We start from the raw sequence: 23,887 nt of genomic DNA, 5'->3' as shown, positions 1-23,887 counted from the left end.
GACGGTGTTCTGACTCCACCTCTCCTGCCGCCAAGCTTGTTGTGGGCAGCAGGGGGCGGGGAGCCTCTTTCCTGAGCTGGGGCTGAGGCCCAGGCGGCCATTTTGGTTACTGGCGCAGGTGGACTGTGCCCAGCTCCAGAGCCTGAGCAGACTGGCCAGTCACTTTGATTGGAGCAGAGCAGGACCTTGGTTCTAGCTGCGCGGGGTCCTGAGGGGCAAAACCTCATGCAGCCTAGGGCGCCCGGGACATAACCACTCTGACATGCCTGTGTCCTCTCCTGTCAGTGCCATGGGAACATGCTGTGACCTCACACAGTGACATTGTGGGAACAGGTATGAGTTCCCATGGCTGGGCCATGGGAATGCCCTGGGACCTTGCCTGGCACACATCCTCGCCTATCAACACATGATTCTATAATGCTCCCAGTCAATCTGGGGCTCTTTAACTGCCCTCGACCCTATAGTATGGACCCTATTGTTTAAGGAATTCCCTTACTTAGGATCCAATGTGCCGTATCCCATATCAAGTCACCATGGAAGCATTATAGCGAGCCCCAAGCATTCAAAACTCATCAGGCCCTGAAAATCATGAGATTGCCTTAAAAGTCACGAGATTTTAAAAAATAATACATTTGGGATTCTTTTTATTTGACCTTTAGGGTCACACTTTCAAGCTTTTCTCTTCAGCCCTGAGGGCTTAAAGCTTAATTGAAAGAAAGAAAGAAAGAAAGAAAGAAAGAAAGAAAGAAAGAAAGAGAAAGCTGAGATTCTCACATAATGAAATGATGCCATGAGCTGCAACTTAAGAAAAATATCAAATCTTGCAAGATTCGTGAGAGTTTGTAATACAGTAGAATGCATTTTGTTTCCCATTTCAGCAACAATTACACGAAGTATCACACAGTGCAATACAAATGTGGGGCTTTGGTCCAGGAATGGAACTATTGGCATTTAGATAGATAGATAGGTAGATAGATAGATAATCCTTTATTTCCATGACACATAGGTGACCACCCTACCTGATTTACAGGACACAGCTGTGAGAAACTAGAATCCTCAAGAGCAGAGTGGATAGCATCTTGTGGGGGCAGTATACTAAAGCAGGGAAGAAGGAAATCCGTGGCTCTGAATGTCCTCCTCATCTATAATTTTTTTAGTGTCCATATTGCACTGGAAATATAGTAACAAATTAACAGGCATACACAACTCCTGAGCCACAGGTGCCCTACAAGTCTCATCCTCAGGCATGGAGGGATGTGGGGGCGAAACAGGTGATGCACAGTATCATTGGCCATGGAGAAATGGTGGCATAGGGTAGATGATATGCACTGTCCTCTTCCAGAGAGGTGAGGTGGGATACACACATTCCAGCCACGTGGAAGTGATGGGATCAGTTAGGTGATACTATCATCCAGCATAGGGGTGAATTGGGTGATTCACAGTATTCCCTGGCATGGGGTTAGTGAATAATACCATATTTTCCAGCAGGGGGCAGGTGAGACATAGGATCCTGGAGATCCTGTTGTCAGGACCTGATAAGAGTTTTGCACGTGCGTCTCCTAAGAGCCAAGCCCCAGTGTCTCAGTCACTCTACCCAGTGAGAAGTAATTCTTGACAGGGTCTGAGTAGGCAGTATATTCTTAGACCACAAGGTTCTGTCTAGCATTTCTGCAGTTAGAAGCAGAAAACAATCCAGGAGAAGGCAGGCAGCTGCAGCTCTAAGACAAATCCACAGCGAAGGAGAGAGCAACGGAGTGGGAAAGAAAGAAAGAAAGAAAGAAAGAAAGAAAGAAAGAAAGAAAGAAAAAGCACCTAAAAGGTTAGTCTGCCTTGTAAGCTGTTGTCATTTCAAGGAATGGATGGTTTAACTTCTCAAAGTCTACTCTGGTCCTTAGATTCCCTTCCTGCACTGCTTTCTTCCTCCCCTCTCGTCACCTCCACTTAGCATTCTCTTACGTTCCTCCTGCTGAAGCAGTTTTTAGACCCATTACATTTCTCCCTTCTGACAAATGGAGCTACAGATGAATGAAGGAACAGGCTAAGAGGATTCAAAGGGGAGGGGAAATAACCTTCTCCGGTCTCTATATTCAGGGGCTGAGCACAATTTTCTCTCTGCTTGGACACCTCAAGCTCCTGGCCGGCATGGGGCTGAGGGCCAGGTGAGGAGGATTTCAGTGAGATAAGCATTTTTAACCATTTTGTTGATCTGGGTTGGAAGAGTGCTTTGAGGTGCCACCAGACTCCTTGTTGTTAATGTACCCACCGATTTCCTGGGGGGAGCAGGGTCTTGGGACTAGCTGTGGCTAGCTTGAGGAGCTATGTTTGGATGCTTGGGGAGCAAAATACGGACTGAAAAGATCTGAAAAGTTCCAGGGCAAACAGTTAATGGAAATCACTCCTGCCATTAAAATTGCTTTTGGCTTGATTCCTAGGAGGTCTCTGGCCAGTCCTATAGCTGATTGGCTGGCTCCCCATGGTGACCCAGGACCAGAATAGCACTGCTATCAGATTTGTGTTGGTAGTGGTTGTGTTTTTTCCTGGGTCTATCTTCTTGCCCCATGACATTTGAGCATGGCTGCCCTTGGCTTTCCTCCTTTATTCCTCATCACCCTATCTCCATAAGTGCTTTTTTTTTTTTACTCTGGGTTGGAAAGGCAATCAGTCTGGTACAGGAATAGATCAAGCATCTGTCAAGTGGTGTGGGAGGCAGTCCGAGTGATCCAACTGGCAAACTCCCTTCCCCCCCCCCCGCCCCAGCTCACACATTGAATCCATGCCCTGCTCCCTTGGGTGAGTGATTTGTACCATTCCACCACCACTGGCTTCTGTTGAGCTTGGGTTATTATATGCCACAAGATTCAGGTCCCTGGAGCTGGCGCAGAAAAGTATCTTATAAACACTAGCAGCATGTGCATTGGTACACACACACATGAAGGAAGAATTCTGTCTGTGGAGCACACATGTAGACAGAATGTCACTGCTGGTATATGTATGTATGTGGAGGGGAGAGGGGGAAGAGTATGCTCAGAGGCAGCAGCTAGACCTCCTTTTTACAGGTTCAACATATGCTCCCTCGTGGGCTAGCTGCCGCTAGTATGGAAAAGGGGTGAGATCATGGCCATCACCAACACCCTTCCCTTCGCGGTGTATAGCATCACCAACTCCTATGTGCCCATGAAGTTCAAGCATGATCTGTCCCATCCGGAGACAAACCAAACAACATGGACTGGCTGATGGTGGCATCAATGTTTTCCCTTTGCATTTCCTAATTAGGCTGATTGACTTTGTAAGGGCAACGTGGTAGGTGCTCAGATGCTATGGTTATGGGTAGAGCATAAAGCCGGAATAACAACAGCCTAGAATTTAATACTCATCAAATGGAGATCGGGGGTACCAGACTTGTTCCTTCTCTGGCTCTGGACCATGATCAGGCCCTTGTAAGGCTGACAGCAGGGCTCAGTTCTTTGCCAACCAAGTCAGCTGGCTGGGCTGAAAGCGTTTTCCTGGCTTTCAACCAGCTTTGCAAGCAAGGCAGGCACCGTCCACCTGTCAGCAGTTATTCCCCTAGGCCAGACCTCTGCGTGCATCTCCAGGCCCTGCTGAGAAACAGCAATGAACTTGCTTATCATAAAGAGAAACCAGCCCGCTGTACAGATCACCTTTTCTTAGTCTATGCAAGTTCAGTGCTGGGAAAACGTGCCTGATTGCCAGTCCTGGAGCCAGAGTCCTCTCTCTACTAACAGAGCAGGTACAACACAGGCAGGGAAAGTGTAAGCTCTCTCCCCAGTGTGCCCCAGTCTTGCTCTGCAGGGACCTATTCCAATAAGGAGAGCTCACTCTATTCACTCAGTTCTTGTCTTCTCTGCTGGGACTGCACAAAAGGGGGCAAATGCTGTAAGTGCCAATTATGGTGGTGTCTTGGATGTTAGGAGCACCTTTCCATGGACACTACCATCTGATGTGTGGTCTGTATGAAACTGGTGGTAACTTTTGTACTACTGAGCTGGGCCAAGTTTGAACCTTTGATCTAGAAGTAAAAACACACCGCCCTTTTCTGAGCTGAGGATCTCAAAGCACCTTACAAGAAATGTTAGCAAATTAATTTTAAAAACCACTCCTGAGAGATAGATCATTATCATGCCCCTGTTGTATAAATGGGGAAAGAGAAGCACAGAGAGGGGCCGTCCTGTGCTCAGTGAGTCCATGGTAGAGATATGAAGAGAACCCAGATCTCCTGACTCCCAACCCCCATGTTTTGGCCACAAGCTTATCCTTCCCTGAACCTGTCAGATCACTAGACCGTTAGCGCAGACTTCCTTCCAACAGTGCCAACTAGAACCAGCCTGAGGACCTCCTACCCTATGTCCTCCTTCATCTTCTGTGTCTCCTCTTGTGGGACCAGTTCTTTACACCGTGGGTCACCCCACCCTGGCTCTGTCTGCCCACACAGCATGCAGCTATGGTAATAACACTACTGCATTCACCAGGGTGCCAGCTTGGAGAACATTTGACATGGTCTTGTGCCACTGGCTAGTCATGACACCTGCTGAGCTACCCTTCGTGCTGGTCAGAGATGCACATGGATCTCATTGATTGCCCTGGGAGCCTCCTGCGCACAGCCCAGAGCAGATTTGGGGGTCTGCTGTTAAAGGACTAGGCAAAACCAGAGGATGAAAGGGCTTCCTTCTCTCCTCCTGCTGCTGGCATCCTCTTCAGAAGAGAGGTCACGGCTGCTGTGGGGGGAGCAGAGCAAGAGCTATCTGAGAGGCTGAGTCATGCAATGCTGGCAGCTTGTGCTAAGCAATGACAGATGCGCCACCGAGCAAAGCCACATTTTCTGGCTGTCAGCTGGGTGCCTCCCAGAGAGACCCCCGCAATGTGCTATATAGTCAGTGATTCCTCTGACCAGGTACGGGAGCCAAGAGGGCAGAGAAAGTCCATTTGCAGGGGCAGAACAATGGGATCCTGGCCAGTCTTGGACATTCCTGCTGTGCCGTGGGAACGTTCCAGACCCAGTCAGGATAACAGAAACAAACTGGATCCCAATCACTAGTGGGAAGGGGAGCTGACGGAAGTCAGAGGTGGGTGGAGGAAGAGAGAGGGGATGTAGACAGCTATTGTAGAGAGGAAAGTTGAAAACCACCCAGTAGAAGTGGCTACTATTATGGCCATTCCATTTAGACATGGGTCTGAGTCAGATCCTCCCCAAATTCAGCATCCAGATCTATATTTTGCATCTCAGGTTTCTCCAAACTTCCATACCAGGGGGGATTTAAAACGGCTTTATGTACGTGAATTAATTCAGCCGCAACTCATCGGGGAAGTGGGGTGATATCAGTACTTCTCCATTTTAAAGTCAGGGAAACAGAGAAGCAGAGATGTGAAGTGTCTTGCCCCAGTTCACACAGAGCAGACCAGACACTGGATCCCAGATTACCAGGCTCACAGCCGTTTGCATGCTAGACTCTGCTGCTTTCCCTGCAGGTCGTTAAGTGGGGAGGACATCTCCAGCATACCAAGAAGAGGCGTCCAGAGCTCAGGCACCATAGTCTGGGATAGATGGGGGGGGGGCCTGTTCAAGACCTCCACAGTTATTCTCCTTTATTCATTCTCCCTATTTCCAGCCTGCCCGATTTCCAGCACTGACAGAAATGGCCCACATAAACAAGGGCATGACTTCCAAGTCCAGCCACTCCAAGAAGAAGCCTGCGGAAGAACCAGTAATTACAAGCCACAACATGGACTCCCTGGGCTTCCAAGCTATGGATAGCAACGTCCCTGGTCTGTCGCAGGTCATCCTGAAGAAGCTCAACATGAAGAGCTATGACGAATACAAGTGAGTAATGCCGGGGTACCTGGTGGCTTCTGCACAAGGTGTGTGCTGCCATCTGAACACCCGCATGGCACACGACCTCAGACAGCTCTAGGACTGTCTGCACTAGCCACTGGGAGCATTAGACTGCTGGATGGCCTGAGGGAAAGAACAAAGCAAACACTATGTGACCCTGGCTAGAAGGGACCTTGGTGGACTGATAGGGCCACTTACAGTGAAAAGAAAGTTAAACTCCCTTGTTCTCAAAGGATCAGAACATCATGCCCTGTTGGTTCATACCCTAGTAGGGAAAAAGTTCTCTCTCCTAAGGGGTCCTCAGATGAGGCCTGGCCCTGCCAGTTCATATCAACATGTGGCTATAACTTCCCTTCAGTTCAGAACAGTCACTGATCATACCAAGCATTGATAAAGGCATCCGATCAGGACAGTCTCTGCTAGCTGCTATCAGGGCATTGATAACATTTGGGCTGGCCCTTACAACAGAAGCCCTCATCAAAGCTGTGGTAATGAATTCATACTGCAGCAGTGATGAAGCAGCATACAGTACTCCCCTGCAAGTTGAGCTGATGCTAACATCTTCCATTACACGGCATCTTTGGGCCAGTCTTGTCGCTATGAAAGGACCACGCTAGGACAAGGTTGGGTTGTGCCCTGCTCGCCTTTCATCGACTTTGCTACTTTGGCTGTTTTCCTGCAGGTCTGTCATGGATGGGAAGAAGCTGGGGATGGATTTCGGGATCCGGACTTATTTCGACATGTTTCAAAAAATGGAGGACACCTTCAAATTCTGTGCTGAGTGCAAGAAACTCCCCGATGCCCTCCCTGACCCCAGAAGCCTCCGACGATGCAAAAGGTACTCAACAGCACCCAGTGTGTGGCTGAGGGCGGCTATAAAGGACTGAGCCATAGCATAAGGCAAGATCCTTCCCTTGTCCCCAGTGGAAATATTCCCAGAATATCTATGGGAACAGGAGGACAATTCCTTCTAACATAGAGGCTTAGCTAGGCTTCTGAATGGGGCCCCATAATAGAGGTTAGTCCTCTGAGTAGCGGCTGGGTGCATCTTTTTTTTTTTTTTTTTTTTTTTTTTTTTAATTCCTCAGGACCGGATCCAAAGTCAATGGGAGTCATTCCATTAACTTCAGTGAGCACAGGCCCTCAGTGTCTAAACCTCTGCACTCTCTGGCTATCATGGGTGGAGGATGAGATGTTGCAGGGGGTATAACTGAGGAGAGGGGGTGTAGCTGTCCCTTGGTGGGTAGCTTGTACGTGATTCCAGTGATGCTGCCTGGCTGCCTTCTGCATGAAGGCGGCAGTACCAACTCAGTGGGCGACACCTGCTAAGTGAGGAGCTCTCTGTTCTTACCAGCCCCTTTGAAAGGCATTGCAACAGCACCAAGGCCAAACTAATCCCTGGTGTAACCCCAATGGATCAATGAAGTTACCCCAGGAACAAATTCTTGTATTTATGTTTCATGTTCACATGCAGGGATAGGGGAGGGCAAGAATGCTGTGCAGTCCAGAGAGAGCCCATCAACTCACGCACTGAGTATTGGTCTCCTTGGGGCAGCTCTCTCAGGCTCACTCCTGATGGTCCTCTCCTATCAGGTGCTAGGATGTATCTTGAATTTGCTGCCTGGTGGAGCACCATATTCTTTCTCCTCTCTCTTGCTCCCTCTAGGTGCCAGAACGTGTATTACTGCAACTCAGAGTGCCAACGGGCCAACTGGCCTGTGCACAAGAAGTTGTGTAAGAAGCTGAGGTTGGTAGCTCTTGACCGGCTGGTAGAATGGCTCGTCTTCACAGGTAGGTTTGCTGCCTACATTCAACAGAAGGGGACAAGGGGTCCTCTTTGACTGGGTCAAAGCTGGCTGGGCTATCTGCAGCCAGAGGCCATTTGACTGTCTTAGTGCAGATTCATCTGTCTGCTGCCTCATGCAGGAAGCAAGCCTCCAAGTAGATAGTAAGAAGATTGCACCAAGAAGGGAATTGGGCCTGGGGTCTCATGGTGGATTCTATCCAGACCTGCTCACATTCCCTCCCCAGCTCCCAGACCTTTGTGGCTTGCCTGGGTTTCCATGATATCAGTGACAAGCACTGAGGGCTGTCTTTGAAGCCTGACAGAGCCCTGTCATGCTGTGAAGCCAAGCAAGGTGGTGTCTGGATACCACTGAGTGTTAGCTAGGGGGAATCCAGGAATTTTTTATATATATATATATATATATATATATATATATATACACACACACACACACACACACACACACACACACACACACACACACAACTGTTCAGGGGATTTGTGGAGTCCTGCATACCTGTAGCTGCTCTCCTAGTTTGGCTTGAAGACTCCTGGGTTCTCTGGGGTTCCAACATCCTTCACAGAGTTGATGGCTCAGACGTCCGTTATACAGTCAGCTCGTTCATCTCCCTATTGTTTCCCCTTCGTTACCACACAATGTATCCTTGTTCACTGGCAGGGCTGCTCTGAGCTCAGCACCTCCTGTTAAGCTGAATGGCAGAGCTTCAAGCGCTGTCTTTTTAAAGGGATGATACCCTTATCCAGGGAAAAAGATCAGTACACCCTGGGGAAGTCTGGAGCACTGAGCTGAGAATTTCTGGGGTTCTCCTTCTAGGTGACATCCCATTCCCCACGGCGACCTGGACAAAGCGCATACAGGAGGTGAAAAGCTGGGAGGACTGGTTCTCCATGCAGGAGCACCTGGAAGAAAAGCTGAGTGCTATACTGACCGGGCGTTATATGAATATCCTCTGGGCCAACGTGGGGAAGCCAAAGCCAGAGGAGGGAGAGCTGCTGGAGTCTGTCAAACGGCTGACCACAGACTTCCAGTCCAGGCCGATCACCATCGGCTTGGCGCTGCACGCTTTCGGCATTAATCTCTATACCAAGCCTGTCACAGTGCATATCATAGGGGCTTCCCATATCGAGACCCTCAACACCCGGGTGACGGATTACGATGAGCTGACACGGGTGTTTCCTGGGCACCAGGGCATCGAGGTAGTAATGGTGGGAGTCAATGTGGTAGATGGACCCATCATGAGGCCTCCACTGACAGCGTTCGGACCCAGGGGAAGAGTCTATCTTAGCAGCTACAAGTCGCTTTATCCTGACTTCTGGGAATCCCAGGTGGAGACTCATCAGGCTGCCCGCCCAGACCTTGTGGTAGGCTTTCATCCAGGTGAGTGCACAGACAGAGGCTAACTACTGTCTCAAATGGTGCTGCCCTCCCCACTGATACTGCCCATCTGGGGCAGCGCTCCTTGGGTCCCTCCTTCTAGGCCCAATCAATGCTGCCCTTCAGATTTCCTGCTTCTCCCTGACAGCTCCCCCTCCCCCGAAATCTCCTCTCCTGCAGCTTGTTTCTGCACCCTCTGTTATCACCACACCCCGCGGCTGGGTTTCCTCCTGCTGACCTTCTCCACTTCCAGAAGGTAGAGGACGCTCAGATTGACAAGGACTTGGGGCAGTGTAGCAAAGTGAAGACCCACTGGCACGGCACCTCCTGCTGGTCATCTTGGAATTAGCTCTTTTCCAGCATATGGAGCACCCTCTGCAGGTCAGTGTCTCCTGGACCCTGGTGCCCTTTACCTCAGGGTTCTGCCTCAGCAGTACCCCCACGCTCTGGGTCTCCCCTCTCAGGGGAACCCCCAACCCTCTATACTCATCTTGCTTCATTGGCTACTGCCAGTCATCATCTAGCCCCCGCTCAGTGGGGCGACTGCAGTCTATAATGGCCACTCACCATTGGCAATGGGGTAGGACCAGCCGCCTCTTCCTATCCCCGGGCTACACTTCTGCAGCCCCATTTCCTCTGTAGGCCTTCGCCAAGGCCTGCAGCCTGGGGGTTTACCAGGCTGGAGCTCCCCACAGCTCCTCTTGGTCTTTTCCCCAGCACTGCTCTGCTTCAGAGGCCTTGCTCCCAGGCAGCTAACCCTTCCCACTCCAGGACTAGAGTGAGACTCCTCCCAGTTCCTGGCCCCCAGCCCTCTTATCAGGGCCAGCTGGGCCCTGATTGGGCTGGCTACAGCTTGGCTGCTTCCCCAATCAGCCTAGCTTGGCTGCTTTTAGCCTGTTATACAGGAGTGGGGCAGCCACTCCACTACAGGCAACATAAAGCAAAAAGAAGGAAGAGACACCAAGACAACATCTTCTCAATGGTGATACCAACAGGGCCGGCTCCAGGCACCAGCTTAACAAGCAGGTGCTTAGGGCGGCCAAGGGAGAGGGGCGGCACCTGCGGCAATTCGGGGGCGGCAGGTCCCTCACTCCCTCTAGGAGCAAAGGACCTGCCGCTGAACTGCCGCCGCCGATCGCAGCTTTTTTTTTTTTGCTTGGGGCGGCAGAAATGCTGGATACCAAGGAGGCTCTGGGGATTAAAGGCCAGAACGACTGAAAAGATTTCAACTGTTCCTTTCTGCCATGCAAGAAGAATTCCCAGCGGGCTTTGTGGGCTGGGAATTGATGACATAGTCCAACTTTGCATGGGTCAGCTTGCATCCTGCAACCCCAGCTTAGCAGGACAGTTAGAGACTCCTGAGTTTACACAACGTGATGTCATTGCATTGACCCATTGTCAATGACGTACTGAGGTTCATGTGGCAACACGGTGACTCAGCATCAAGGTGTTAGAATGTGCTGGGAGCATTTTTGTACCAAAGGACAGTGTCAGGAAAGGGCGGCCTTGCTTAGTGTATATTCCTCCTAGAGCTTGGCTTGCCTTTTTTTTTTTTTTTAATGTCTCTGCTCCTAAGCATTGTGCCACAGGCTTTAGTATTTAATGCACCATACACGCTGGATCCTTCATGTGTTTAACCAGGATCAGAAGATTTCCTCATAACATCTTTATAATGGCTTACACATAGAGAGCCTTGGAGCTGATGATCTCAAAACACTTTAAAAATGCAGGGATTGTATAGATGGGGAAACTGAGGCACAAAGTGATTTTTTTTTTTTAAACTGACTTTCCCAAGGGCACACAGCAAGTCAGTGGCAGAATTGGGATTGGAACCCTGGAGTCCTGACTCCCACTGCCCTGCCCTAGCCACTAGATATTGCTGCCTCATATATGCCACAGTATATGATTTTTGAGAGCCCGTGCTCTCTTATCATCAACCAAGTTCCTTGTGACTTGCATTTGCCTTCTGCTGGGACAATAACATGAACCAAGAGCTCAGCAACACTGCAGACACTGGCTGTGGTAGCTTATACCCAGGGAAAGGAGGAGGCAAACCCAGGTACTTTGTTAGCTCCTAGTCAGATTGCTTTTTAACTTTGTTGCCATATGCCATTAGGGACTAGCTGCCACAGGAAGTGCCACATAGCCAGGATCTTGTAGGCCTAATATCACAGCTCAGCCAGGCTATCAAGATTTCAGTCCAGATGTCTGCTGCCCCCTAGCAAGCACAGCCAAGAATGGTGTGCGCTTTCCCCCTCTGCCTATGCCAGACCTACCGTGTGCTTTCTAGATACCCTGGGACGTCACCAAGAGCCCAGTCTATTGGAAAGCGGAGACAGGCCTGAATCAGATCATCAGATTGGGACTCCTCTCCTGCCTTGCGCATCCCGCTCTGAACCCTGTGGATCAGCCCACTCTCTGAACTGAGAATCCAGCCTGAAGGGACGTTTGCAAATGGTTAGGAAGTTTGAAGGCGTAGTTATCCTGGCCCTAGCACTAGTCCCTGCTGCAGTTGGGCTTAGCGTTAGAGCCTGCAGCTGTGATGCAGCAGCACAGAATGCTGCCCTGGTGGGGAGATAGACCCCCGCAGAGAGAGGGCAGCTCGAGCTGCGGAGGGGGCTCAGATTCTGCCGGAGAGGAGGCCATTGGAAGGCGGTTAAAGAAGGCAGCGGCACTGGGGTAAAAAGGAGATTTGCTGAGGAAGCTGGATATGAAGGGCCGTGTGCAAGGAGCCCAGCTGTGCGGGGCACAGAGCGTGTGACCGGTGAGGTTGATCACTGGGACACTGACAGAGGGAATAAAGTTTAGGCACCGGAGGAACAGGCATGGCTGTCCAGGGAGGCACTGTCACTTGTGGGTGAACCTGCTGGAAAGAGGTACGGTCATAGCAGCATCAGCTCAAAGGAGCATCACAAGCCGGAGAAGTCAGGACAGCCGGGGTGAAACTAGACTTTGTAGCCAGAGGGAGGAAGAGTTGAGTCCTCCCTGAGGGTGACGCAGCATGTTGGCCAAGTTTCTTTCCTTGCGATGGTTATTTACAGTTTATTATTTTCCTAAACAAGTATTTGATGTTACTTCATAATATTTATGTTCTTACTTAATTTGGGGGGTTTCCTTTACAAAGTTTCAGGTTATCTCCATTGCAAGGGTTTGCCTCGGCCTCTCCTCACAGTCGGCATAGCCTGCCTGAGGCCTGCATCACTGCACTGGCCAATCGAGGCTGGAAAGGGCAGGAAATACTCACAAGCATGTAGAAATGGCCAGAGAATTACAAGGGTTTGTAACATATCAGCACTTTTATTTAAAAGAAAGAGAAAGGCCTAGGATATGAAAGCACCGACATGGCACAACCTATTGCAGAAGTAAATGGTGCTAGGCTAAGCCCAAAGAGCAAAGGCAGCCTCTGCAGAGGGATATTCTGGAGCTAAATCAGGTGTAAATCAGCACCACTCCATTGACTCCACTGGAGTCAGCTGAGGATCGGGCCCTTTAGAACCCCTCTGATCCGCTGCTTTCCCGCTCAGTGAAGACATGGCAAGGCAGTTTGGGGCTGTAGTAAATCAGCCCTGAGTTTAGCTCAGGCAACGAGTTCTGAATCTGGAGATGTGGGGGTGGGGTGAAGAGAAAGCTTCAGAAAGCCTGTTTATGGAAAAGTGCTTTTAAGATCATCACTAAATAAGTCCGTGAGCTACTGGAAATGGAATGCATCTGGGGAAAATATATCTGTCCCCAGTAGGTGCTACATAGAGTAATCCAGAGCTTAGTCTTTAGGAGAGAGGACACAAGGGTCGGATCCAGGCAGATGGTTTTAACTCATTGCAGGGGTGCAGCGGGCTAGGAGTCTTTTTCTAAAAGACTGGGGCAGTAGCATGGGGAGCTGTGAAATGATCTAATCAGAGGCAGATGGCAAAGAGCGAGGTAACTGCAGAAGCCCTGACAGTCAGTTCACAGTAAGTGGGGTCAAGAAGCCAGCAAGGTGTTTGGAGTTGGGTGTGAGGGCTATCCAGGCAGAGAGGTGGCCCTAGAGTTTTAAAGTTCACGTGGTGTCACAGGGTGCACCACTCACCGCTGGGCTGACGCCGCCTCCTGGTCACTCTGGGGATTAACTCAAGGCCTATGACCCCCTCTCCACAGTTTGTGCACCATCACTCCATCTCTGCTGTCAGCCTGCAGCACCTCTCACAGCCTCAGGATCCACACTTTCCTCTTTATGGCTTGGCTCTCCAGCCATGTCTCTATCCTTCGGGGGGGGGGGGGAGATGAGGGGAAGATTAGCTCCTCAGTAGTCACTGCCTCAGTGCCACACACCCAGTGGCTGGAAGGGGAACCCAGGCCCACCATCTACTGTGAGTTCCAGCCCAGGGACCCTCAGCTCAGCAGCCTGGGCCATCTCTTCCAGACCTAACTGCTCTGTCCCTGGGCTGCTTCCAACTACTGGTTCCCCTTTTATTCCTGAGCCTACCAGTTCCCAAAGCCCCCTCCCCTTTTCCCAGGGAGGGGCTGCAGCCTGCCCGCCCACCCCACTCGCTCCTCCATGTCTTCTGGCAGTGTCTGCTTTTTCCCAGCAGCCTCTTCCCCTTCCAGCTCCTGGGCTTGCCTATTCCTGCCCAGTTGAACCTCCTTAATTAACTGCCTAATTGGTTAATTGGCCCATCTGGCCTGCATTAAACCCTGCAGGGTGAGTGTGGGGTAGATGCCTCATCACACCAGACCTAAATGACTCTCTTACATGTTCCACCAAAGAACTGTGTTGCTCAGTTGAATCGATCAACAACCCAACCAAAACAAGCTAGGGAACCTTTAGTGAAGTCCTCTCTCTGCTTTTGCCATCTACAACCATGTCCCCCAGCCAGAAACCTCTTCTCTGTACTTCAGCCCAAAACATGCAACCGTAACCATCTAGTTATGCAGCCCCTATTGCCATGGTATATGGATGGCTTTATCTGCCCCACACACTGTGAAGTAGGGAAGTGCTCTTATCCCCATTTTATAGAGGGGAACTGAGGCACAGAGAGAATGAGGCCAGGTCTAGACTAGAAATTTAGCTGGTATGGTAATGTTGGTTAGGAATGCGGTTTTATTTATGATCTTCCTAGGGTGGCAAAAGTCCTAGTGCAAACACAGTTGTAGCTTATTTCATTTGGGGAACTAGGATTAGCTATACTGGCAATAGCACTCTTTTGTCAGTAGAAGCTGTGTCTTTCACTAGAAGGGTTGACTGGCATAGCTGTATTAACAAAGCTTTCTAGTATAGACTAAGCAATGGTCACACAGGGAGTATGTGGAAGAGCAGGGAACTGAATTCAGATCTTCCAAGTCCCAGACTAGCGCCCTAACCACTGAACCATCCTTAACTCAAACATCAACTGCTGGAAGAACAAAACACAATCTCGGAGCTCCCCTGTTACCGCACCTAAATAACAAGACCGTGATCGATAACTGTCCAGATTGATCAATATTGCTATAGATTGCTAAGTAAACAGTGTCCAATGTTACCCTCTCAAACCATCCACTAAAGAACCTGCGCCGCACAGGCATGCTCTTCTTCAACATGGCACTGGGTCAACACTCAGAACAATCCAAATCAGCCATTTCTGCCTGGGGTGTGCTTTGTGGAGGGCAGAGACATGCGTTATGGGAGGTGGATGTGCATGCTGTAAGGTGGAGGAAGGGGAAAATCCTAGTTGTAGGTTACAAAGGTTGGGTGAGAATGTAATTGGTGTGCTTCTGGGTTTGGGGGTTGTGTTTCTAGGCTGTGGATTTAGGCACCCTCTGGTGGCTTTTACCAAAGATTCTGGTTTGGTGGCATGTGCATGTGCGCACACACAGGCACATGTTATTCTGTTGTAGCCCTTGGTTTCTCAGTATTAAGGCCCAGATCCTCAAAGGTATTTAAGCACCTGACTGAAATCAAAGGCACCTACGTACCTTTGAGGATCTGGGCCTACGGCCCTCTGTTCATGGTCATCCCTTGCTGGTATGTCTACACTATGGAGATGATAGCTATGTTGGCCTAGCATCATAGTGTAGACGCAGCCTCCACTGACAGAAGGAGAGTCTTCAGTCTAGGAATACCACCTCCCCAAACGAAGTCAGCTCTATTGACAGAAGCCCTCTATGGTTGACAAAGCTGCATCTCCACTAGGGGTTTTGTCAGCATAGCTATGTCGGTCAGTTGTGTGGTTTTCACACCCATGACCGATGGAGTTATGCCAATCTAATGTTTCAGTATGGACCGAGCCTCATGCCTGAGCTAGACTCTAAAAGCCATGGAGCAGCGAGCTGCCATATTCTACCTGTCTGCAAAGCATCAAGCAGGCATCTAGCGTTGTTAATAAACAGACTCAATAATACCACAACTCAAAAGCATCAGTTGCAAGCAATGAAAAATACCTGTGGTTTCCTCTGTTTGCAGCCATGTAGAGCATTGCATAAGAGGCACCGGCTATTGGCTGGAACAGAGGACTGGGAGTCAAGATCCCAGGCTTTTAGTCTTGGCTCTGGGCAAGGTCTACGGCTCTGTGCCTCAGCTTCCCCAGCTGTAAAATGGGGATATCTCACAGGTGTTGTACCTTGCTTTGGGCCCGGGAAGGAAAGGTATAGCAGTGCAAAGGCTTATTATCCCTTAGCCAGCAGTTTGAAGGTACTGTGGATTGACTGACCCACCGTGTCCTCCAGGACCAACTTGTTGGCATCATGTTGGGATCCAATGTTCCCACAGGAGGAAGACAGTCAGCATGCTGGTGTGCCATGATGGCATTTTGCTGGCCGTACGCTAGCACCAGGACAATAACACTGCAAGCAGGGGGCTGGCCTGGTAGAGCCAGAAGGAGCCTGTGAAATCCCCAATGGCTCACAAGCTGGGAATGCTTCTCAAGCCCCCACTCCCAAAACACTGCATGCTCCAGTCAGCTCATTCCATCCAGGGTGTCCTAGCTGGGGGCAGGCGAGGCAGCTGCATAAACAGCATTCCTTGTCACTGCTCCCTGCTGAGAAAACTCCCGGGGCTTGTTGCGCCTGCCCCTCCTCGTGGGAGACATTGAAGTCATGGGAGCTACTTGTTCGCAAGGCGGGGAGAACAGGGCCTCCTGGAAACACGATGCTATGCAGGGGATGGGACAATGGGGTGGCAGTGCGTGTATGCCTGAGCATGAGCACACACGCAGCTTCAGCACCTACCACAGCAAGGGCCTCAACCTGCTTCCAGTGACACCAGAGGCACGACTGCTATTGGCCTCACTGGGCAGGGGATCAGGCTCCAAAGCTTTCTGGTGTCCTTCTGGTGTCTGCAGGGTTACATGCCTGCCTGGATGTGATGGAAGGCTGGCTCCCCACACTGCTGCTGCTGCGGGACTACAAGATCCCCACCCTCTTCACCCTCTACAAGTAAGAAAGGCCCTTCCCCCTGCTTTCCCTTGGGGGGCTGAGTACATGTGGGGCTCTGCTGTCCTGTGCCCCAGAGTCCTCCAGACAGTCATTTGCATGAGATATCTGCTTTCTGGACCAGTCAGCTTGTTGCAAGTCACCTTATAACAACAGGCTGTATTTGGCTATTAGCACCTGACTCTGTTTTAAACTGCTAAGGGAGCATTTTGGCAGCTGCCACTGTCAGAGCACTGCAGTGACGGTGGTGCTGCTGGAGCCCTGGCGAGCAGTGACAGGGCACTGCTGTGGGGGACGCTCATGATGCTGGAGTCCCAGCTGGCACCGATGGGACATTGCTGTGGGGAAACTCACTGCAAGTCTCCTGGTGCAGTGTCAGGGCCCTGGTGTTTTACTCCAGCAGGGTTCAAGAAGGTGTCTGGGGGTCAGGGCTGGGGTGACGCTGGCAGTGTGCTAACTGTGCCCCATCCCCTCCCGACAGCGAGCAGGAGCTGAAGTACTCCCTGAAAATCCTGACAGAGCTGGAGACCCAGATCACAGGCTACGGAGCCAATCCCTTCGCCTCTCTCAAGCCGGAGCAGGTCTATTCCAACCCCAACAAGTCACCCGTCTACTGCAGCACCTACTACATCATGTGCCACGGGCTGGCTGGCACCCCGGATGAGCCAGACATGGGGGGGTTGGACGGGGCTGAGGACAGAGGGGAGTAGAGAGGAGACACCTTTGCTATTCGTGCTGTCAGCTACTGCCACCTCCCCAGCCAGAGTGCAGGGCTCCTCCTGAGTTCCTCTTCCCCGGGCTCCCAGCCGGCATTGGACAGGGAATCTCCATGCTCGAGCCCAGGCAGGAGAGCTGCGTGCTTGGGCTGTGCAGTGCAGGGGACCTGGGAGGTGGGTGGGCCTTTTCCAGGGGGCTGTAAAGCATTTCAGATAGTGCCCTCTGCTGGACAGCGCTGTGTGTTACAGTGATGCATCGGCGACATGGAAGAGGATCCTTCCAGGTAATAATAAATATCACCAGGCTCTTGCTCGCCTATAGTGCTAGCTAGTAGCAGATCTCAAAGGAGGCCGGGATCATAAAGCATGTAGTTACTAGGGCAGCATCCAGCGTGGCTGCTCCTGACTGCCGGTGCCAGCTTTTGGGGGTCCATGTGCCTGGTGTCAGCTCCCCAGCTACTACCTTAGCCCACAGGTGAGAATACCCGTCTCAGCTCAACGGGGGGCTCTGGGGAAAGGCTTCCAACCTGCCCTGGCACCCAGCGTGCAAACAGACACTTGCTTCCACTCAACCAAGGGCGGGGCACCCAGCCAAGAGCCACCGTCTCTGGATCCTGGGCCCAAGTTACAACCCCACCCTGTTTATTCTACCCGTTCATTTCCAGGAGCTACAGCAGCTCCACTTGGCGCATGGGGAAGATCTGGATCATGGAAGGGGCAGGCAGTTAGCTCCCTGGGGCTCTGGAATGAGACTGGAGGTGGTATTGCCATGTAGTGAACACATCTGGCTTGGGAGTTTGGGGCTGGGGAGGAGGGAAACCCTGGAGTGATATTTGTGACCCTGGCTTGTCATCACTGAAAGGCAGGTTTTTCATTAGACCCAGCCTGCAACGCCCCTTGAGCATGGTTAGATCCACCCCCCATTAGCCTGCTACTCTCGTGTTGTCCTCTGCCTCGGTGACCCCAGAGGGCCACAGGCATGGGAGATGCTGGTGACCTCAATACCCAGACAGGATCTCTTCATGGCAGTGCCTGCCTCAGCGAATGCAGCTCACTCTCTCGAGTGGACCCATTGCTGGTGCAGCTAGGTGCCGTGTGCAGCATTGCAGAAGCATCCTTTCTGTTCACTAAAGAGCCATTTGCCCTTCCCCCATGGTGGTTGCCTTCCAGGGCCAGTGATGGCCACACTCCTGAGCCATGGTGCATAGTGGGGAAAGGCGGGGGGGCGTGGCCCAGGAGCAGGCTCGTGGCCAGACACCCCTCTCTGCCACCCCTCTCCCTGGAGGTGACACACACCCCCAGAAGGAGCACAGAGCAGGGACGGGAGAAGCAACAGAAACAAAAAAACACTCAAGAGAAGCCAGTAGCAACGGCTTTATTTCTGAAAAGGGCTTCATTGTAAGAAAGGAAGCCAGCCCCTGCCCCCCTCTTTAGCTGGCCCACACCGAAATGGCCTCTCACATGCGAGGAGCACGGGGCCGCAGGAACAAATTCAAGAGAGAAAAATATTTCACATTGCCTGCCTGGAACAGACAGAAGGGGGCGCTGGTGTCACCAGGGCAAGCCTGCTTCCCTAGGCCCAGACTGAGCCCCTGTGCATCCAGGGGGTGTCCTCAGCACCCTGCAGGGAATGCGGGGTCAGGGTGTCCCTGTTCTTCAGGAGCTGATCTAAGCCTCTCAGCAGGGAAGGTCTATGCTCCCCCCCGGATCTGCTGAAAGGGAGCGCCTTCTGCTACCAGCTCAGCGCACACCTGGCAACCTGCACCCAGGGCTTCCCTCAGCCCGCAGGTCACAGACACCCAGTGCCCTGGCTGCCTGGGGGGGAGAGGGGTGGAAGAGAAAGAAATTAGTGAGGGTGTGAGAGGACGGGGCACGGGGCAGGGAGGAAGGGGGTGAGAGTAGTTGGGAGCTGGCGGGGAGGGTAGGAAGCCAGACGAGGGGTGGGGAATGCTACATCATGACACTTGCATGCAAGATTCATTCCCGCCAATCCCCCAGACCCCACTGTGATGCAGACCCTCCCGTCTCACATTTGGGTTTTGTCTTCAGCAAATCCCTATTTACAGGCTGGCAGCTGCAGCCTTAGCCCCATTCAAAGTGCAGGGAGGCAGGGTCTCTGCACAAACACAACCCATGGACTCAGAATGGGAATAGGGTGGAGTAGGGGGAGTGGCTCTTCGACAGACATCCATGGCCAGGTGCTATTTATAAGAGAACGGCCCTTCAGCTTCAGCACTGGCCTCCAGCCGCCGTGCATGATGGTCGGCACTCACTCACAGGGCACCAATCAAGAGCCAGTCTCCTGTGTGCTCCCTGCAGAGCCCCTGCCATTGCCAGCTACTACACACTTGCCCAGGTGGCACCTCAGGAAGCCAAGGCCCCGGGCCACCCATGAGAGAGAGCACTCCAGCCCAGGGCCTCTGGGGACCAAAACGGAAGCAGCCCAAACACTCCGCATTGGCTGCAGTGGGAACACACGCTCATGGCTACGTGAGGCTAGTGGTCCACACACCCACATGCTCACGCACACACTTTCCACGGACACGGACACATGGCCTTGGAATTTGGCATAAAGCGCGAGCCTGCGAGGGCTCACAATTAAAGACACAAAGCAGAGAAGTCCAGACTGGAATGTTGTATCTGGGCGAAACACAGACCAAATCCCAGCCGCACAAGGCCCTGAGACCCAGGAAGCACCAGACACATTAAAAGGCTTAGTCCATACTACACAAAACTTGAGCGAGGTACATAAAATCCAGTGACACCAGAGGGGGCTTTGTAAAATCCATCCAACCAGGGACAATGATCTACCCCAGAGATGGACTCAGATCCTACGGAGCAAGGCTCTGACTTGGAATTCTGGTCTTCAGTGTAAATCCGAGGGTGCAAAAATCTTGCCATGTGGCTTTGTGAGATTTCAGCTGCTTCCTGGAAGCAGCAAATAGATCCCTCCCAATTCTGGATTTGATCCAGAACCTGAACCACACTCGGAGGATTCAAATCCAACTCCTCGCCCTTGGGAAGGGTTTGAATTGGAGTCTCTGGGTCTAGCCCATCTCTAATATCCAACCTTCTATAGCACATATAAAAACACTTCCTTCCATAGCATTCAGCGCTGCCAGGCAGTGAATGGATTTTCTACACAACTGCATCAGCCCTTTGCACTGCCCATGGGGCGGACAAGCCAGCCTAGATCAAATTAAAAATAAACCCAAACCTTCAGCTCAAACTCAACTTATCCAAAATGCTTGGTTAATGTTCCCCATTTTCACGTAGCTTCCGGGGTGACAAAATGCCACGAGACCCTGTTCCCATTAAATCCCAGCCCAGTTTTGCAGACTCAAGAGTTTGGGATAGTTTGTAGAACTAGGTTGGGAAAAACATCCAAACACGTGGGTGCATCTTCAAACCCAGCCTTCTCCCATCATGTCCCAGTGCTTCTCAGCTGGCAACTATGAATCCCAAGCAAGAGCCAATCTACTCTTCCAGTGGCCTCATGTAAAAGACTACAAGCTTGACCCTGCTTGCTGTTGAGGCCCCTAAACCTCAACGGAAGGCACACAGAGCTACGGAAAAGGTGCTCGGCTCCTCACGGGATCAGGGCCTTGTTGCTCAAGGTCACCTTGGCTTAGACCATCCCTATTCCTGCAGCAGCCCATGCACTTTCTTGAAGCAGACACTGGCTATTTCATTTCTGCTGGTCTGGGACACGATTCGTAGCATGGATAATTACAACCCAGACAAACAGAGACCAGCCAGGAGGCCCTAGCAGAGGGGAGGGAGTTGGGGAGATTCCTGTTTAGGAAAAAGTGCAATTCAATGTGTGCTTAGTATGGGCGGTTCAAAACCAGCCTTATGGCTGTGACGGTTGGTGGTTGACACCCCCTGTTCCCAGAGTCTGCACATTTCCAGCATCCCTTAGGTCCTGCATGGCAGCTCCAGGGGCTCAGCTGGCAATAAGACCCTACTCCAGCAGGGAGCTGGATTAGCAAGAGGCAGTTTCAAGGCTGCTGAAGTCTGAGGTGACTGAGGCGCAGTCGGAACAGATGGTAACCTGGTGCATGGAGGGAGGGGGAGTGGTGCACACCAGCCTCGCCGAGGGCCCACAAGGGCACCAGGAAGCATGTGTGGCGATAGTCCTACTCCTGAAGGCACCAATGGAGAGAACACTGCTTGGCTAAAAGGCGGGGTGGTCAGGAGTGATGGGCTCCATTCTTGCCAGTGTCACCAGAGGGGACTGGTGAAAGGAAAGGGCACCAGGCAGGGCCCTCCCTGACCTTCCCCGGGCAGGGCTTACAGACACGGGGCAGCTCAGCTGGGACAGCAGAAGCAGCAATGCGAAGAGCAGCAATTCAGGCTTCAGGGACCTGTTTACACTAGAGACAAAGGCTGAAGCTCCCCATCCCATTCCTAACATTGAGGCATACCCACTGCTTAGCAACACTGGGGCCTGGCAAAGCCGGCTTGCTGTCTGCCAGCGCCAATGCACACCATAGCTGCTTTGAACTACTGACAGGGCAGAGGGTGGGGCCCTGAGTGTAAATGATAATCAGGCCCGTGTCGCATAACCCCCTACTCAGAGCGGGCGTACAATCTGGTGGGGCCTTTTCTACACTGGGGCTCCTAACATAGATAGTGCCAGAGAACCAGGGCTAGCAACAGGTAGGAAACTGTCCCTAGCATAGACAAGGCCCCAGCCTGGCTCTTCACCAGTGCCCTGAGGAATCTCATCTGGCCGCAGGGGATTGTCCCCAAAGCAGTCTGGATAGGGCTGTCGGCAGCGCCTCTCTTCAGTCCAATACCTGGCTCTCCTATTTAGCCTGGAAAGGAAGCAGGTGCCCTCACCATGGCTTTGCAGCTGGGAGGAGACTGTACAGTGAGGTTAGGTGGATGGTTGGGGCCACTGTTTTACATGGAAGCCAGGCGTGCAGCCGGAAATCACGGGAGGAGGCAGGGACATCAGCTAAAAGTCCTTGCAGGTCCCAATGGGGACCAGGGGCAGCCAATGCCTGGCAGTTTTTATGGATATCATAGATTCCACTTACAAGCAATCCTGATGCTAACAACTTCTGGTTAATAGTAGTGTTTGGCCAGCTGATCCTGCCCCCTGTAATGTCAATGGGATTCCCACACTGCCAATGGCCTGCTGCTTACTGACAGCTTGGCCACGGCTGCAGGCAGGTTTGCAGGGCTGCACAGGAAGGAAGCGCTGGGGTTGCAAGGTACCTTTCCATGTGCTCTCCAGGCCGTGTCCTGCCCTGGCACCGAGGACCCTGCTCAGCATATCCCAACACTTCTTTCCCTAGCAGCACCTGCTTCCCGCTCATTGGTAACTTCCAGATAATGGCAATCAAGAGGTTGCTAATAAGCAGAATCCACTGTCGTTTCTAAGGTGCTTCCGACTTCATTAGGGAGAGGTTGGCGTGTCGGTTTCCTTCCCCAGCCTGGCTCCAGCAGAGGGTGCTTGGAGGAGCATCACCCCCAAGGACAGATAAGGGGTGGCTGAGGAGCGCCGCCAACATGGTCCGGTGCAGCGCATCTCCCTCAAGAAGCAGCACCAATGTGCTGGCTGGACCAGGAGCCCTCCCTGAGTTGATGGCTGGAAAAGCAGAGCCCGCACTGGAATGCTGAGAAGAGAGAGACGGCCACAGGGGAGTAGGGAGACGGCAGCCTCAGGCCATCTATGACAGCAGGGAAGTCAGCAACCTCACAACGGGGCTTCCGCCGTCCGGCTCTGGAACCGATCTGGGGTCTCTTTTATTGGGGAGGGAGGGAACGACATTCTGAAGGACGACAGTAGAGTTTAGGCGTCTCAAGGCAGGTTAGGTGGGTGGCGTTGTCCCCAAGTCATGGGGGGAAGGAATCGGGGCTCTGCAGCTGTCCGATGGGCTTGGCCCAAGGGTAGCTATTACTCAGCATTGGCACGTTCCCTCAGTGCTGGCAGCGTCAGCATTTCCGGAGCGGATTTCTTCCGGGCCCTGTCCTTGGGTGCGCTGAGGAATTCTGGGGGGTCACCGCTCAGTGGCGTGGAGGGGGCACTGGCAGGGGCACTGTGAGTGTCCGAGGGCTGCCCCACCTCGCTGATGGAAATGGAGGGCGTTACCCTGCCGATGATCTCGTTGGTGGCTTCCTGAGTTTCCCTCTCATACTGGCGCACCTCGTCCATCGTCATCTCTGCCAAGAGCAAAGAGAAATAGAGTTCACAGGCCCGTCCGAGAGAAGCAGAGGGGGTGGCACCTGCTCCCTTCGCTCTCTGAGTGCCAGGCAAAAGCCAGCTTCTGCCTCCACAGCCAGAGTAACTAAGAGTGGCCTCTTCCTCTTAAGCCTCTGTCAAGTTGAGGGCCAGCTGTCCCATAAACCTGGGTTTGCTGAGGATAAGGCTGCTCAAGGTAATTTCTGCCATCTGTGGAACAATCTTAGAGGTCCCCAAACTGTGGGACACCCCCCTAACATTTGGGGGCACGGCTGGGGCCCCGGTCAGGCCCCAGAGGGGGCAGGGACGGAGCACCAGCCAGTTCTGCTCCTAGCCCTGGCTGCCAGCCCCACGCCCGCCCCGAGCTGTGGCCCCAGCCTTGGCCCTCTTACCTCTGTCCTGGGGTGGGGCGCATAGACAGGGGTTGGGGGGGCACGGGGTAAAGTTTGGGGACCACTGCTCTATCTACTATAACCCAATCTAATCCCACCCCGTCCCACAGAGACTGTATGAGGCCATAGAGAGCAAACTATGGCCCAAAAGGGCTGTAAAAAGGGCAGGGCCG

General features: G+C 52.2%; 2 protein-coding genes across 4 annotated transcripts in view; one reads left to right on the top strand and one right to left on the bottom strand.

The window, feature by feature from the left end:
- Window positions 1-3,114: 3,114 nt before the first annotated feature.
- Window positions 3,115-17,443, top strand: MSS51 (MSS51 mitochondrial translational activator). 2 transcript variants are annotated; one of them, XM_034783289.1, is made up of 7 exons: window positions 3,165-3,300; window positions 5,625-5,836; window positions 6,531-6,686; window positions 7,515-7,639; window positions 8,470-9,033; window positions 16,323-16,416; window positions 16,895-17,443. In XM_034783289.1, exons 2-7 carry the CDS (start codon window positions 5,652-5,654, stop codon window positions 17,121-17,123), a joined length of 1,353 nt encoding a protein of 450 aa, XP_034639180.1. In that variant the 5' UTR covers window positions 3,165-3,300; window positions 5,625-5,651; the 3' UTR covers window positions 17,124-17,443. The 2 variants fall into 2 exon arrangements, with proteins under 2 accessions (XP_034639181.1, XP_034639180.1); XM_034783290.1 differs by lacking the exons at window positions 16,323-16,416; window positions 16,895-17,443 and adding an exon at window positions 9,211-9,420 and having other exon boundaries at window positions 3,115-3,300.
- A 2,306-nt stretch (window positions 17,444-19,749) lies between these two features.
- LOC117883692 (cytoplasmic phosphatidylinositol transfer protein 1-like) overlaps window positions 19,750-23,887 on the bottom strand; it is a 41,038-nt gene continuing 36,900 nt past the window's right edge. For both annotated transcript variants that reach the window (XM_034783291.1, XM_034783292.1), the window contains exon 9: window positions 19,750-23,303. In XM_034783291.1, coding sequence (XP_034639182.1) covers window positions 23,038-23,303 — 266 coding nt within the window. In that variant the 3' untranslated portion in view covers window positions 19,750-23,037. The remainder of the gene's footprint in view (window positions 23,304-23,887) is intronic.

The sequence above is a fragment of the Trachemys scripta genome, chromosome 10, assembly GCF_013100865.1.
Source record: "Trachemys scripta elegans isolate TJP31775 chromosome 10, CAS_Tse_1.0, whole genome shotgun sequence".
NCBI classification, from domain to species: Eukaryota; Metazoa; Chordata; order Testudines; family Emydidae; genus Trachemys; species Trachemys scripta.
Note: the sequence above shows the minus strand (reverse complement) of the source record. Positions and strands in the feature narration are given on the sequence as shown.

Excerpts from the sequence above, each read along its gene's own strand:
- MSS51 (XM_034783289.1), top strand. The coding sequence starts at position 5,652 with ATGGCCCACATAAACAAGGGCATGACTTCCAAGTCCAGCCACTCCAAG. Across the intron at positions 9,034-16,322 it reads TGTGGTAGGCTTTCATCCAG|GGTTACATGCCTGCCTGGAT; the intron begins GTGAGTGCACAG and ends TGGTGTCTGCAG. Across the intron at positions 16,417-16,894 it reads ACCCTCTTCACCCTCTACAA|CGAGCAGGAGCTGAAGTACT; the intron begins GTAAGAAAGGCC and ends CCCTCCCGACAG.